General features: G+C 38.6%; 1 protein-coding gene across 1 annotated transcript in view; it reads left to right on the forward strand.

Annotated features, from left to right (window-relative positions):
* LOC133990580 (junctophilin-1-like) overlaps positions 1-15,408 on the forward strand; it is a 40,600-nt gene extending 25,192 nt beyond the window's left edge. Inside the window, exons 3-7 of the mRNA XM_062428936.1 lie at positions 135-253; positions 6,164-6,442; positions 12,638-13,068; positions 13,377-13,473; positions 14,826-15,408. Of these exons, the coding sequence (XP_062284920.1) occupies positions 135-253; positions 6,164-6,442; positions 12,638-13,068; positions 13,377-13,457 (910 nt within the window). The 3' untranslated portion in view covers positions 13,458-13,473; positions 14,826-15,408. The remainder of the gene's footprint in view (positions 1-134; positions 254-6,163; positions 6,443-12,637; positions 13,069-13,376; positions 13,474-14,825) is intronic.
* Positions 15,409-17,050: the final 1,642 nt, after the last annotated feature.

The raw sequence follows: 17,050 nt of genomic DNA on the forward strand, positions 1-17,050 counted from the left end.
GTGCTGAGGACAGTCAGGTTATAAAAAGCCACAATTGTCTAAGATATATCATGTGAGACTGTGTTGGCTGTTTCTGTTGTGAGGTCTTTACTTGCTGGATGTTGAACTCAGTGAGTATCTATGTGTGTTTGCAGGACATCTCATGCCCGGGCCAAAGCAGAGGCTGCAGACCAGGCTGCACACTCAGCCAGTCAGGACTCAGATATTGCCAGAGCCGTGGCCAGAGAGCTCTCCCCGAGCTTCCATCAGCCAGGTACTGTAACATAGCACAATAACACAGAGTAGATCATTATACTGTGACACAACACAGTCTGCCTCTATCTGCTCTAATATTGCTTTATTTTGGTTGGGCATGAGATTTTTTAGACATTTCTAGCCTATGGGCTTCTTGTTTGACATCAGAGGGAAAATAGATAATGACTTTGTAGAAATAATCACAGTGCTGCTAAAGAAGAGGTGAAAGTCAGTGATGTAGATTCCTTTTCTGAAAAGGATGGATAGATGGATGCATAGACATGATTAACGTTTCAATTTTTAATTTATATAAATATGTAAATAGAATAATTATGATAGCTCACTGTAATTGTATAGTGCTAACAAACACTGTTTGTACACATCTACAACACGCTTCAAACTGTTTATAATTATATTTGCTTAAGACATGATTATATATGATTAAATATTATATTTATTATATTATAACTATACAGCTATTATGAATGCTTCTTTGGAGGACTACAACAAAAACATCAATAAACACTTCATATACAACTACACTATAATGTCTTACAATATATTGTAGTTACATAAATCATTTATTAGTAGTTTAGTGTTTATAAATGCTAAATGGGATGTGTTAAAATAAAATGCTAACAGAAAAAGTTCAGATTAAGAGGTCACACAGATTAAACATACAGTTACACATCCCAACCAGCATGTCCATGTGGGCCCCACATGGGTTAAATGCAGGCTATGTGGGTACTGAGTGGGCATGGCCTTGAACTGGGCACATTTTGAGGGTCCCACATGGTTTCAGTAACATTGTCCCCACATGTGTAACTCACCAAGTTTGGCCCCACCTGAAACCCAGTCAGAACCCACTTGAAGCCCATGTGGGCAAACACAGATGGAGCCACCATGGAAACTGCGGACAAACCCACATGGGACCCATATTGCAGCCCAAATTTAATGGGGCCCACATGGACATGCTGGCTGGGATGTGACACTTTTCACAGCCGTTAAACAATCAAACTGTCAAATAACCAAAATGGTTGAGGGATATAAATTTGAAAGAAGCTGTGTTAGTATTTAAAAGTGGTTATTCTCAGCAGCTACTACAGAGGTATATTAGCCTCAGGGACAGCTCACTGCCTGTGATGACTACATCTGTAGCCCTTTTAAATGCCAGTGGAAAGTGGAACACACGTTTCATGCCCTTTAGGTGGTGTAATTTTATCCAAGTAAAACAACAGTGTTGTACACCCAGCCCCGACTGACATCAGCCCCATTAGACACTTTGTTGTTGCTTTTGCTTGCAAGATTATTTTTGTTTTTTTATACTTTCAATTGCAATTTACTTTTATTGTTTTGAACTAGTTATTCAATTAATTGTCAAAAATAATTGAGTATGATGAAAACATCAATAGTTGCTTCCATGTTCATTAGTTATAATGCCCACAGTACTGACACCAGATGTGACTGTGTGTATGTGGTCATTTACAGATGTGAATACATTAACAATCAAATCAGGAGAATCAAGATGGCTGACGCTCAAATTTCTTCTCTCTGAGCTGTAATAGTTATCTTGCTTGTTTGATGGTTTTTCAAGATTGCATCAACTCTCCACCTGATCTCGACAGTGTTTTGTTTGGGTTAGGTTTATAGTTTGTTCGGATATTCAAAAATGCAGTTAAAAGATATGGATGGTACCCACAAACAGACCTTTTTTGTCTGTTTGTGGATCCCTCCTGACTTTGGCCAATCCCACCAGGTGTGTGGGGCCATGCTCTGGCTTTGATTCGGGCCCTGGACCTGAGGTGTATATTCATCTACACTAAAGACACCTCCTGCTTTTTAAAATAAAACACCCTGTGCAGACTCTCAATCGTATATCAATAATAAACACCTATAAAACAGTCGAATAAACAAACCATTTAGCTACATAGTCTACTTACCCACAGTAGAAGCACAAAATTCAAGGAAAATTACCAAATTGATGACATCTTAGCAAGTTAACAAGATTGGGTAGTTTACTTGTCCAGCTACTGCAGTTATTATGGTAGCCCAAAGGCACTTTTCAGCTTTGACTAGGCTGCCATAATTACTAGTTCAACTGAATTTAAAAAGCTATAGCTTCCTTGTTGTCAAGACACTAAGCTTTTGAAATGCTCTCGGTGGGATAGGATGCCATGCAGAGGACGGAGCAATACTACATTTGAGCCAGAGCGCGCCACACTCGTGCCCAGTTGGATCCTGGTGCAAACCGTGCAATAACCTTAAGCATGCATAGCTGTATGCTTGGTTTTTTTAAGATTTCATCAGCTTTCCACCTGATCTTGATGCTGTTTTGTTTGGATATTCAACAATACTGTTAAAAGCTATGGATGGTACAGGGATCATCATGTGGATCATCCCCTGCTTCAGCATACTTCAGCTCTGAACCCTCCATTAACCTGAATCTGTATGGCTATTTCCTGCTGACACACTATTATCTAATCTGTCAACATGGGCCCAAAAAGAGCCAATCAAGATGAAGATTCTTTGCCATTATTATCTATATTATCTATAGTTGTGTAGTGACTGGGCTTGGACGCCACCAGTGGGTTCAATAGCACCCCCAAACGCAGGATCATGTTGGGATTAAATTGTTAAATGTTCATGAAATTTGGTAGGATCTTAGACCCTTAGACCATTTGGGACCCTTAGAATGAGCAAAAACTCAATACACTCTGCACCCATGTTCGAACTTGTAAGTATATAGATTTGATATCCCAGTTGGGATTGAGAATTCCTCATCGGCTCTGTATCGCTCCTTAATTACTTTTAGCATTTTTTAAGTAGCACAGTTCATTATTGGACCAAGCTTATGAAAGGTGGCATAAATCGTGTTGATATCTTATTTAGTTTTCAAGATATTGACCAATGAACTTAAAAAGGGCATTCCTCAGCACATAAATAGACCAGAGTCAACAACCATTTGGCCAGTCATCACTAAACTTGCAGAATATGTCCACATAAGTACCTGAAAAATACCCTGAAAGTTTCATTCAATTCGACCACTAGGGCGCAATACAAATGAAAAAGATGAGTGTGGCATAACACAAATCAGACTCAGACTGTTTGTCCAATCATTTCAAATCTCACATTATATGTTTCATAACAGTTCCAAACACCTGCATGCACCTGGTGCAAATGTGGCCATAAATCAATGATAGTTTGTCCAAACATCCCTTTAACTTCTGTCTGTTGGCTTGAACCTGGAATCACCGCTTGCAGTTCTATTCTTTTTGTTGTTTTTCATTTTTGGAAATTGTATTAAACGAGTTGTCTATAATTTCAGTGTGAGGTTCTTTTAACAAGCCGTCAGGGGTTTTTTCCAACACACCTTTGCATTGTCTGTTATTATATATTTATTCTCTTTTGTCATATTTTATTAAATGCACAAATAAAGAACTAAAACTGCCAGTTGACAGAAGGATGTATAATATAATTCAACCACAACTACACCAGACTAAAAAAGACTTGTTACTTAGTAAAAAGTCACACCTCATTGTGCACTTTGTGTAGTTGAGAGCTGCTACCTGTGTTAACACTGGGGCTGGTGTCAGCTACTTCTGATGTGAGGCTCCATCAGTGACCTTGGGCATTTTTGAAATGCATCGAAGTCTTTGACTGCTCTCTGAACAAGAGGCTGAGGGGCTGGCTTTGAAACCCCAGACAAATGCCTCCACAGTGAAATCATGAATTCAGGTTCACGCCATGTCTACACAGCAAAGAGCAACAGTGAGTGCTCTGTCTGTAAGTCGACACATGAGGCGTTCGGACACAGTGTTTAGTGTCATAGTGCTTGACTGACTGTACTTAAGCACATACAAAGGAAAGGGAAATAGACTTGAAGTCTGCAGTTATGCACCTGTAGCTTAAGTGAAAGAGGAGCCTTTTTGCGGCCTTTGTAGACAGCTGTATTAATTAGAACAGTAGTGCATGTTTAGTCAGACGTGTGTGAGATAGATGAGTGAAAAATGCCACAGAAATGCTTTGTGTGTAGACACACTATAGGACAATGAATGAAAACCAGAATAATGGCACAAAAGTGATTGGTAGCCAAAGAAATCAGGTTTTGATATATTGTGTTTTGAAGCTCACAGAACAGCTGTACTAAACAGGTCAAAAGAACCCACAAGAACACGTAGTAGAGCGTGTACAAGGTACCAAACTATAAAGGGAAAAGACAAAAAGAAGTTGTTACTCCAGATCAAGTGCTCCTAAAATTCGCCAGTTTGAACCTTATTCTTTCAAAGCCAAGTGTTTGGGTCTGGTTTAATAAAGCTTACCTAACATAGTTCAGCAATTGCTCGATGCACGGGGCAATTAAAAGTCTACGAAAGGCTAGTAAATCTAACAGAGCCCCCTTCTCTTGCACATATCTGAGAATATTGGCACATGCAGGTGGCTAATAAAAGATTGACTAAGTTAGTAGTGTGATGCATGAAACAAACATTCAGGAAACACTGCCATAAATACTCTCAAAAGCGAGAAACATTCAAAGAGGGTAACCAGGGATCTTGGACGAGAAGAAATTAACCTAAACATGTATTGGATTCTATTTTTTATTATTTGAGAGTAACTGGGCTGATCAAAGAACATATTGTTCAGTGACAGACAGTATAAGGGAGGGATCGTATCTTTTTTTACTTAAATAAAGATTAAACATGACAATTAACTAGCCCTTGTTATTTCATTACCACTAATAAATAAAACTTTTTGTATAAGGCCAAGTGAAATTTGACGTCAGGCAAGTACATTTCAAAAATGTGTTGAACATTGTTGAACACTGCATAATGTTTAGCGTGTACCAGCATGAGCCAAATATCAATGGGCTTTGAGTTTGTTGTTTATTTAACATTTAATATTTACCATTTTGTACCGGTTGGCTCACAGCTGCTATGCGAGGGATCAATCAATCAATCTTTATTCATACAGCGCCAAATCACAACAAAAGTCATCTCAATGCACTTTACATATAGAGCAGGTCTAAACTGTACTTTTCAAATCATTGGTCACTGGTAAAGTCACAGCATAAGACTATGAGAGCACTTTACTCTCCCAGCATCATGGATAATAGACACTGAGAGGCTGCAACTGGCAGCAGTGTGGTAGCTTCATCAGTGACTGCCATCTCACAGTTGTAATCACTGGCAGGAGTTCTTGTCATTAGAGAGGGAAGTGTGTGCTTTACAGAGCGAATAGATTCAAACAGTGAGTGTGGACTTGACATCACTGCAGCTGAGACAAAAGTACAAAAAAACGTGATCGTCCCGTCTATGAGAGTGATGCTTCCTTTACCATCTTACAGCTGAATGAGGTCTGGAGATAGAGGAAGCTGAACATAAACTGGCACCAAATCCACTGTTCGGTCTGCAGTAAATGGTGATTATGACTAATGCTGACTAAGTCAGAAGGTCGGGATGATTACAATTGTCAGTAAGTCTGTACAAAATGTTTACTTTGTTCAGGATACACATATCCTGAAAGATAAAAACAGGTGATTGAGTCATCTGGTGCCTCAAAAAAACAGGGCAGGATGTCACTGAGACTGATGAAGATCATTGCAAGGTTTAAAATGTTGGAATCTAGTTTCTTCCTCATGCTACCAAATATATACATTAAAAGGTCTGCAAATATTGATTATTTCATAATCATGTATTTTAACATTTATTTCAAAGGGAATTCAATTTCAACCTAACATGCTGTATTTGCCATAAATGTATGCATTGTGGCTCTATGGATCCTGCTAATTTGCCACTCACCAGCTTCATAGGTAGATATGCAAGGATTTGAGTTTCAGTCATTTAATTCAGGGCTATTCACCTGTCAACCATGTTTAACTTGTCTTAGTCATTTTTATGTAAAGCTTAATTTCTTAACCTTCTTGTCATTCCAGGTCCTGACTACATCCGTCAGAAGTATAATGAGCCACTAGAAGTGAAGGAGGTTCCTGAAGACGAGAAAAAGGAGAAATCTCCATCAAAGAGCCCACATTTCTACCGGAAAGGCACAACACCGAACCAGTCTCCATCTGATAGTCCAGAGCCCAGCCCCTCTCCTTCACCCACTGCTGTACAAAAGGCCTTCTTCGGCAGTAAAACTGCTGCCACCGATGCTCCCCTAAAGCCTGCTGGGAAAGAAAACTTAAATCCAACAGCTGAGTCTATAACTACAGGTAATATTCTTGGATTATTGTTAATCTCACCAGTATCTTCTTTATAACATGGAACATCTTTCATCAGCAACTATGAGTGTTCAGTTTATTTATTTATTGATTTTTATACCATATTGGCCTGAATATAAGACAGTTTTATTCTGGAAATCAGTTTAAAAAAGTGGAGGTCATCTTATATTTGAATATTTGAAATTTAGAATGTGCACTGTCACAGATGATATGGAGATGAAAAAGAAGTTGAACTTCCAAACAAAACATTTGTGACCGCTTTAAACATACTATGATGTATCTTTGAATAGTGTTATAATCAGGGTCAACTTATATTTGGGCCAATATGGTAATTTCAGACAATTTATGTGAAACATATTTAGAGTATATCTATGTGTACGGGATGTGCTTTTACATATGGTAAGCTTTGATTTTGTCTCTTGCTGCAAGCTTCTGTTTTAAATCTTAACTCTGTGAGAATAAATGGACAGTAACAAAACCTAGAGCCTAGAGAGCAAGACTGCTTTAATGGTTGGGCTAATGAAGCTTTCAGCAGCAGTAGTTCTGTAAAAAAACATTGTGAGGAGTGGCAGTGATGGTAGCAGCACCATGGTGAGCAGGAGAAGTGGTTTTAGTGGCAACACAATGAGCAACCACAGTGATTTTAACATCAACATGGTGAGCAACAGCAGTGACTCTAGCATTAGCGTGGTGTGCAGCGGCAGTGGGGATTTTAGTGGAAGTAGTTGTAACAACAACGCGACAGAAAGAATCAACATTTTAGTAGCAACACAGGACAGCCACATTCACTCAGATCTGTAGGCATGCACTCCCCACCAGGGTTATTATAGTTTTTATTTTTATTATTATTTTGCTTTTTTATTTCAGTTTAGTTTAAACAGTGATTGTTTAGTTTAGGTTTAGTTTTTATTTTGAGGAATTGACTAGTTTTAATTTAGTTTTAGTCTTAATTTTAGTCTTAGTTTTAGTTTTCCACGTAATAGGTGGAAAGCCTTGATTAGTAGAAGCTGAAAATGATATAATAATGCTGACACTGAGGCTATTGGTACTAGCCCGTTATTTTAAGAAGTCAAACTTCAGTTTAGTTTTAGTTAGTTTTGCATTGTTCATTGTAGTTTTTATTTAGTTTTTTACAAAACTCTCTTTAAAAAAAAAATTTCAGTTAACTAAATTATTTTTTCACTGATAGTTTTAGTTATAATAACCCTGGTACCGACTCCATTTCTTTGCTTTTGACCTGATGATAAGATCAATTCCTATTTTGACAAGTGATTTGTCAGCACACAAAGCCTCCTGCATCAACATCATCATCGCCTAGAAACTGGTCTGTGATGTGAACACATCATGAACACAGTGATGCTACCATAATAACAGTTAAGCACAGTGCCTAAGTGTTTTTAACAGCACCTGAGCAAAATGAACAGACAGAAACTATGCTGAGAGTTTTCTGCCATGTTTTGTTGCAATTTATGTGCCAGCTTCTCTGACCTCTTTCTGCTCTCTGTGTTTGACCGAGTAAGGAGCTCGCACACACACACACAGAGCAGCACAGAGTGGACAGCAGAGAGGCCGGATGAGACACTGAACCAGGTGAAGTGAAGATAACATTTTACTCAAGTTGACGACAACAATGCTCATTTCCTTAAGCACAATCAATCCTTCTCAAGTAAAAAGCCAATAAACCAATTTTATCAAACCACCTGCTTAACATGCATAAATATGCAGAGTAGCAATATTTTCAACTGCTTTGTCCACAGTGTCCAACTACTGGTACGTTTTACAACCACAGTCTAACAGCTCATTTTTTAAGATTAAGTTAAAAGCTGTCTGTATGTAGCATTACCGTTTCGCTAAGTTTATAACAATAACATTAAAATACATTAAAACAACATAACGTTGAAATTTGGCAAATTCTTGTAAATTTGTGTAGTTTCTTGTTGAGACGTACCAGCCCCTCCTCCTTCTACCAGCAGTACCTGCAGGCAGTGAATCACATCAACAACAGAGGGAGGAGGACAGAAGACAGAATAAATGACTGAGAGTGGCAGATGTCTGTGTTCTTCATTCTTTCTAAAATTCACTCAAATTTAGATGTCAGGAATATTGTTTGTTTTACTGACATGCTAGATTTGTTTCCAGTGAGATATTATTGAGTTTGACTTTGCTGTTGTAAACATTACTTCTGCTGCTCTAGAAACAATACATTTTATTTAAAATATAAATTAATTGTAATCCTGTTCTTTATTTTTAATGTATTCCTTTTTTTAAATAATAATTTTAAAAAAACTGGTACTGGTTTTATTAGTAATGAAAAAGAACCCATGATGAAAAAGAACCCATAAGAGTATTGAAAAATAACTGAACCAACTTAGTTAAATTCATCCTTACAGCTGGTTAGTGGCTTGACCCTGACTGTAGGTGCAATGAAATTGTGTGTGAAAATGCGTAGTTTTACTCAAATAACATTTTTTTGCCGCTGTTCCTGTGTTGCTGACTCAACTATTGTTCTGCTTGTAACTTAATGTGATGATTTCAGTCAGTTTCATTTTGTAGTTGTGGTGGTACACTGCTGTGATTGGGAGATGAAAAAAGGGCACTTTCATGATAACTTTTAATAGCAACATGGTGAGCAGCAGCAGTAGTTTTAATACTAACATGGTGAGCAGCAGCAGTCGTTTTAGTAGCAACATGGTGAGCAGCAGCAACAGCTTTAGTGGGACCGTGGTGAGCAGCAGCAGTAGTTTTAGTAGTGACATAGTGACCAGCAGCAGTAGTTTTAATAGCAATACAGTGAGCAACATAAGTAGTTTTAATAGTAACATGGTGAGCAGTAGCAGTAGTTTTAGTATCAACATGGTGAGCAGCAGCAGTAGTTTTAGTAGTAACATGGTGAGCAGAGCAGTCGTTTTAGTAGCAACATGGTGAGCAACAGCAGTAGTTTTAGTAGTGACACAGTGAGCAGCAGCAGTAGTTTTAGTATCAACATGGTGAGAGGCAGCAGTAGTTTTAATAGTAACATGGTGAGCAGCAGCAGTAGTTTTAATAGCAACATGGTGAGCAGCAGCAGTAGTTTTAATATTAACATGGTGAGCAGCATTAGTAGTTTTAATAGTAACATGGTGAGCAGCATTAGTAGTTTTAATATCAACATGGTGAGCAGCATTAGTAGTTTTAATAGTAACATGGTGAGCAGCATTAGTAGTTTTAATAGTAACATGGTGAGCAGCATTAGTAGTTTTAATATCAACATGGTGAGCAGCATTAGTAGTTTTAATAGTAACATGGTGAGCAGCAGCAGTAGTTTTAATAGTAACATGGTGAGCAGCAGCAGTAGTTTTAATAGTAACATGGTGAGCAGCAGCAGTAGTTTTAGTAGTAACATGGTGAGCAGCAGCAGTAGTTTTAATAGTAACATGGTGAGCAGCAGCAGTAGTTTTAATAGTAACATGGTGAGCAGCAGCAGTAGTTTTAATAGCAACATGGTGAGCAGCAGCAGTAGTTTTAATAGCAACATGGTGAGCAGCAGCAGTAGTTTTAATAGTAACATGGTGAGCAGCAGCAGTAGTTTTAGTAGTAACATGGTCAGCAGCAGCAGTAGTTTTAGTAGTAACATGGTGAGCAGCAGCAGTAGTTTTAGTAGTAACATGGTGAGCAGCAGCAGTAGTTTTAATAGCAACATGGTGAGCAGCAGCAGTAGTTTTAGTAGTAACATGGTGAGCAGCAGCAGTAGTTTTAATAGTAACATGGTGAGCAGCAGCAGTAGTTTTAGTATCAACATGGTGAGAGGCAGCAGTAGTTTTAATAGTAACATGGTGAGCAGCAGCAGTAGTTTTAATAGCAACATGGTGAGCAGCAGCAGTAGTTTTAATATTAACATGGTGAGCAGCATTAGTAGTTTTAATAGTAACATGGTGAGCAGCATTAGTAGTTTTAATATCAACATGGTGAGCAGCATTAGTAGTTTTAATAGTAACATGGTGAGCAGCAGCAGTAGTTTTAATAGTAACATGGTGAGCAGCAGCAGTAGTTTTAATAGTAACATGGTGAGCAGCAGCAGTAGTTTTAGTAGAAACATGGTGAGCAGCAGCAGTAGTTTTAATAGTAACATGGTGAGCAGCAGCAGTAGTTTTAATAGTAACATGGTGAGCAGCAGCAGTAGTTTTAATAGCAACATGGTGAGCAGCAGCAGTAGTTTTAATAGCAACATGGTGAGCAGCAGCAGTAGTTTTAATAGTAACATGGTGAGCAGCAGCAGTAGTTTTAGTAGTAACATGGTCAGCAGCAGCAGTAGTTTTAGTAGTAACATGGTGAGCAGCAGCAGTAGTTTTAGTAGTAACATGGTGAGCAGCAGCAGTAATTTTAATAGCAACATGGTGAGCAGCAGCAGTAGTTTTAGTAGTAACATGGTGAGCAGCAGCAGTAGTTTTAATAGTAACATGGTGAGCAGCAGCAGTAGTTTTAGTAGTAACATGGTGAGCAGCAGCAGTAGTTTTAGTAGTAACATGGTGAGCAGCAGCAGTAGTTTTAGTAGTAACATGGTGAGCAGTAGCAGTAGTTTTAGTAGCAACATGGTGAGCAGCAGCAGTGGTTTTAGTATCAACATGGTGAGAGGCAGCAGTAGTTTTAGTAGCAACATGGTGAGCAGCAGCAGTAGTTTTAGTAGTAACATGGTGAGCAGCAGCAGTAGTTTTAATAGCAACATGGTGAGCAGTAGCAGTAGTTTTAGTAGTAACATGGTGAGCAGCAGCAGTAGTTTTAGTAGTAACATGGTGAGCAGTAGCAGTAGTTTTAATAGCAACAAGGTGAGAGGCAGCAGTAGTTTTAGTAGCAACATGGTGAGCAGCAGCAGTAGTTTTAATAGTAACATGGTGAGCAGCAGCAGTAGTTTTAATAGTAACATGGTGAGCAGCAGCAGTAGTTTTAATAGTAACATGGTGAGCAGCAGCAGTAGTTTTAGTAGTAACATGGTGAGCAGCAGCAGTAGTTTTAATAGTAACATGGTCAGCAGCAGCAGTAGTTTTAGTAGTAACATGGTGAGCAGCAGCAGTAGTTTTAATAGTAACATGGTGAGCAGCAGCAGTAGTTTTAATAGTAACATGGTGAGCAGCAGCAGTAGTTTTAGTGGGTACGTGGTGAGCAACAGCAGTAGTTTTAGTAGTAACATTGTGAGCAGCAGCAGTAGTTTAAAACTACTAACTAGCAGTAGTTTTAGTAGCAACATGGTGAGCAGCAGCAGTAGTTTTAATATTTACAAAGTGACTAACAGTAGTTTTAGTGGAAACATAGAAAGCAACAGAAGTAGTTTCAGTAGCAACACGGTAAGCAGCAGTTATCATTTTAGAAGCAGCATGGTGTGCAGCTTAGGGCTGCCCCTGACAAAAGAGCTTGTCTAATAGACTAATAGTCAGTAGTTCAAGCTTTTAGTTAACACGTTGTCAAATGTTCATTATATAAATGTAATCTTTTAAATATAAATATATATATTTGGGGCATCAGAAAATAGCTTGAGTTAAATATTACAAGTGCATTCACGAAGCAAGCTGCCTGTTAACGAAAATATTAACAGCAAAAGCGGTAATGTTAATTATTCTGAATGTTTTGGAACAACCATCAAAGAGACTGAGTTAGTTCCATTAAATTCTGCTATCTCTTATTTTAGGAGGTTTCCTGGCTGTTGTCACTGCAGACCGGGTCACTGACTGAGTGATAAAGTTATCATTGATGCCCTAACTTCACTGGTCATCTTGGTCGGGTGTTGCCACGTATCGCCACTTCCTGCATGTGTTGTTTCAAATTAGGTCTCATGTTAGGGTACTGAATGTGTAATGTATGGAGTGTATTGTGTGTGTTCAGTGGCTTGACTCATGAGACAGGCATCTTAGGTGTGAAAGTGCTTGCTTTTCACTGCACAACTTGTCAGTTCATCGTATCTGTCACTCTCTGTTAGCGTGGGTATTATTAATTGAAGCTCTCCATTACAAAACATGTCAGTGTTTTAATAGAGCACATTGGGGCACACTTCACAGGTGGCGTTCCTTAAGTGCAATGGGTCATAATTAACTAGGGTTAGAAATGGATTGCGATTTATACAGCTGATATGATCAATTACTATCAAGGGGATCCAGGTAGAATGTATGTATCTGCTCATTGGTTGATATTTCTCTTCTCCTTCCTTCTACTCGACAGGCATAAAAAAGGCAGCATCAAAACTTTCTCTCAGACAGGAAGTAAAGCAACATGAACCTCCTCAAGCAGTCAAACCAGCTGTTACCACAACAATCAGCAGTTACCCCAGCAATGGCCAGATCCACTCCCAGTACCATGGTTACTATGTCAAGGCAGATGTCAAGATTCCGCCACCTGAAGAACCGATAGGTGTGGAGGACGACTTTCACCCATCAAGCCTTGCACGCTTGCCGCCACCTGCCAAACCGATTCTGGCACCAGCACAAAAAGCCTTGCCACCACCTAGCCCTTCACCAGTTACCCCAAAAGAGAGCACCAAAGCACCAGAACCCTCCAAGCCCAAAAGACAGGAGTCACACAAAACAAAGAGCTTTGCAGAAACCAAGAAAGCTAGTTTGGATATCCCCTCTGAAATTGTAGAAGAGGAGTCGGTGAGTTATATCAAGTTAACATTTTCATTTGAATGCCACAAACCTGGTAATAACAGTGGTCTCCACCCATATGTCTGAGGGTAAAAAGGATTAGGATTTCCTTTCTTTTTCACTGTGACTGAGGCTAGCAGGTTGCCCTGCGTCTTGTCTTTTCACTAAGCTAGGATATGTCTGTCTTTAGCTTCGAGATGCTAAAATATGTTCACTGCTGTTTTGTGCTGGTTGCTAGGCAGCATGGGGATCAAATATACAGTAAAGTTGCATTCCATAACCCTATATCCAACATTTACTTCTTTGTGTTTCCACAGGGTCCTAACTCTATCTTGGTGGCTCTTGTGATGTTGTTGAATGTTGGTCTAGCGATCATTTTTGTCCATTTCCTCACTTGACCAAATCTTAACTCAGGTAAGAATTTATAAAAAAAATAAAAATGTTTCTGTTTGGCTGAAGCCACTGAGTTGGTGAGCATGTGTTTATTTAATTGCATGTTTGAAACATTTAACCCATATTGTTTTTTCGAATACATGCGTTTATTTTATTAACAATCTCCGCCATTGACACTTTATTGTGTCATAAACATTGTTTCTGTACTAACATACACCTTCACATGGCACGATGATTCTACTCCTGAGGATTCTCCCTACATTGGCAATTTAGCAGTGTTGTACTAAATATACCAAGGGCTTTTTAAATAATCTAACAGGGGACATGGATTAATACCCCATTCAGACTCCCTCAGAGGCACTGTGCTAAATTTGATCTGTATAAAAACAATGAAGATACATACTGTAACATTTAATGTGGAAGAAATTACCCTTTTGTGGTGGAAAGACTAAAACCTCACAACCCTCCATGGTTATTACACGTTACATTAATATAGCACAATATAATCTCTCATTTACACATCAGTGGTGTTTGAACTGACATCATGCATTACATTATTGCAACTTGTATTACTATTATTATAAATAATGCATACTACATATTTTTTACTCCTGGCCAATATTCTGTACATTTATTCCACTCTCTTCCATTTAATATTTAACATGTAGCTGCTTCTCTTAGCAGAATCATTATTATTATTTTTATATCTTAAACTTCTATTATATATATATATCTTTTAAAATATATTATTTAGGATCGCTTGATTTAGTGTACATTTATGACTGCACATTTTTGACAGCTATGCACCAAGTCAAATTCCTCATATACCTAAAGCTGGTTCAGATTCTTTGGGTTCTTTGGAAGCCTTTTTTTATCAATGCATCATGTGTTGATTCATTGACAAAACCACAACATTGAACAAGCTCTGCCAAAATGAATGAAATCAGTCAAATAAAAAGGGGAGCTTACCAGAAAACCAGAAAACAGACCAGGCTTCTTATTAACATATCAAATATTATTATAAAAAAGGAAAATCATGGACTAAGGCCTGCCTCTAATATAAACATGTGTCAAATAAAAGCCTGGGTTTATCTGCAGCAGTCAATAAATGCCCTGGATAATATTTAAGAATTTACTGGGGGAAAAAATAGAAATAAATCTACAATCTTAATCATATAGTATGTTTGTTGGAATTTTATTTCACTAACTAGTTTAGTTAATTAGAAATCAGGTTTTGTGCATTTTTTTAAAGAATTGTGTTGCTGGTATAAATGTGCATATTTGCCCTTTAGTCATTGCAAACAGTTGCTCAATGCCATTAAATATAATAAATGAATTCTTCCTTTAATCTGCTTCCTTCTCTGACCCTGCAGTGGACTCTTCCAAACTAGTCGCCCCAGCCGCTAACTCTCCATCAGCCTAAGGGGCCTTTAAAAAAAATGGCGCCAGTCAGAACGGCAGACACGGGCAAAACGGAGGACTGAAAATAGATGAGTGAAGAAGGAGAAAGAGGAGAAGAAGTGGAGGAGAAAACATATGGCGGAGAAAGAGAGAGAGAGAGAGAGAGAGAGAGAGAGAGAGGGGAAAAAAGCAGAGAGAGAGAAAGATGAAACCTCCACCACCACCAACACCCCCACCCCTTTCTGGATGGACTGAATGTCTTTGGTGCTCGAGTCCAACCTGATTGGACTGGCGATGATTTGTGACTCCACTCTAAGTGTAGTGAAAGCTGAAGCAAGCAGTCGCTGGTGCCCTGAGCCTCGACTATGGATTCTCTATCAGGGTTAGAAATAACAGGAGGCCTGGAGAGCAGAGTGAATGTGAGTGAGTGCGAGACCTGGCATCCACACTGCCTATGAGTGCCTCAAATGTGTGTGCTTGCCTGTCTGTAAAACTCCATTTCCATCCAAAAAATTTGGAAGTTTTTGAAATGCTGCAATAAAAAAGTTTGTGCCTCGTCAAGCTGAGTTGAAGAGAATTTGTTTCCTAAATGAACAGAGAGCATCTTTACACTCTTGATTAGTATTGGAAAACTAATTATCGCTCTTCAGTTTCAGTTAGTGTTGGTCATAAGCCACGCTTTCATCCACTAAACTACCTAGACTAATAGGCGTCTTACCATTTGGAAAGACAATTTAGAACACATTTGGAAGATATGGTGATTGTATTTGTTACATAAAACATTTCTAAAAGCCATTTTGTAACTGCAGTGCAATTTAATCCAACCAGGTCATGCCTTTATTACTAATATCGATCATTAGTCAATCAATACATTTTCATCTGTTTGCATACAGTACCATTTTTTGCAATGTTTGTGAAAATGTTGCTACTTCTACTCAACTTTTCTCTTACATAAAAATCAACAAAAAAGTACTTGGATGGAAACCAAGGTTGTGCATATCTGTATATTTTACACTTATGTGTCTTGCTTCTGCTGTGTGTGTGTGTGTGTGTGTGTGTGTGTGTGTGTGTGTGTGTGTGTGTGTGTGTGTGTGTGTGTGTGTGTGTGTGTGTGTGTGTGTGTGTGGGTGGGTGGGCGGGTGGTGGACTGGATATGTTCGGAGATGCACTTTGAGCTGATGGAAGCTGACAGCTGCCTTACCATTTTACAGAGTGACGTGGTGGTGGATGAGAAGGGCCCGGGCAGGAATGTGAAGCGCTCGGCTGATTCTCACTCTGCCGGGTCCTGGGAGAGTGGCTCTATTTCTATCAGTCTATCGATCTGTTCATATCTGTTTTTATCTGCTTCTGTGGGTCTCAGCTCCTGCAGTTTCATATACCACATCAGGTGCATATTAGACAATCAGACAATCAGGTTTTATTCCAAAATGAAAGGAAAAAGTGTCATTTGGAAAACAGAACCACAACCTCATTGCAGCTTTGCAAAAATATCAACAGTATTCCGTAGTGCATTTCCAACTTGAACCCCGTTTTTTAAGAGCAGGTGTCAAAGTTGTCATTTTGGAACAAAATTCCTGATTTCATGAATGAAAGGTTCTTCTTGACTTGATCACTGCTTGTATCTGCCTTCACTGAAACTTAGTACTTGTATGTTACTCTACTTTTATTTGTGTTTCCGACTGTCCGCATTACTGTTGGGTTTAATTTAACATTGGCTCATGTATACTGTTTATAATAGAGTAAGGAGTATGATAGTTGTATATACTAGTGGTAAACAGCAGGAGGAATACACCAGTGTTAGCCTGCGAGGATCATATTATATCATTGGAGCTCTTACTGTTGGTTCTTCCTGTTTGTCTGATTCAGTTGATGATATTTTCTTTCTTCTTGTATATGGAAAAAATTTCTTTTTATTGACACATGGAGCTTACCCTAGTTTATTTCTTTTACATACACTCCCGATTTTGTAAAGTGGCCTGTAGCTGCCCTGTAGCACCCCAAGTCCCTCCTAGCTCAGTTTAAACACGATGAGAAACTCAAATTTGTTAGCTAGCGCTGAAACTTTTGATTATTTTCATAATTGAGTCTTCTACCTATTTTTCCAACAATTAAGTAATTGGATAATAAAAAAACACAAGTTACTATAAGAGAAAACACCACCATAAAAAAGGAACCTTCAAGAATGTGGATCAAATCT

Source organism: Scomber scombrus, chromosome 11 (assembly GCF_963691925.1).
Source record: "Scomber scombrus chromosome 11, fScoSco1.1, whole genome shotgun sequence".
NCBI classification, from domain to species: Eukaryota; Metazoa; Chordata; class Actinopteri; order Scombriformes; family Scombridae; genus Scomber; species Scomber scombrus.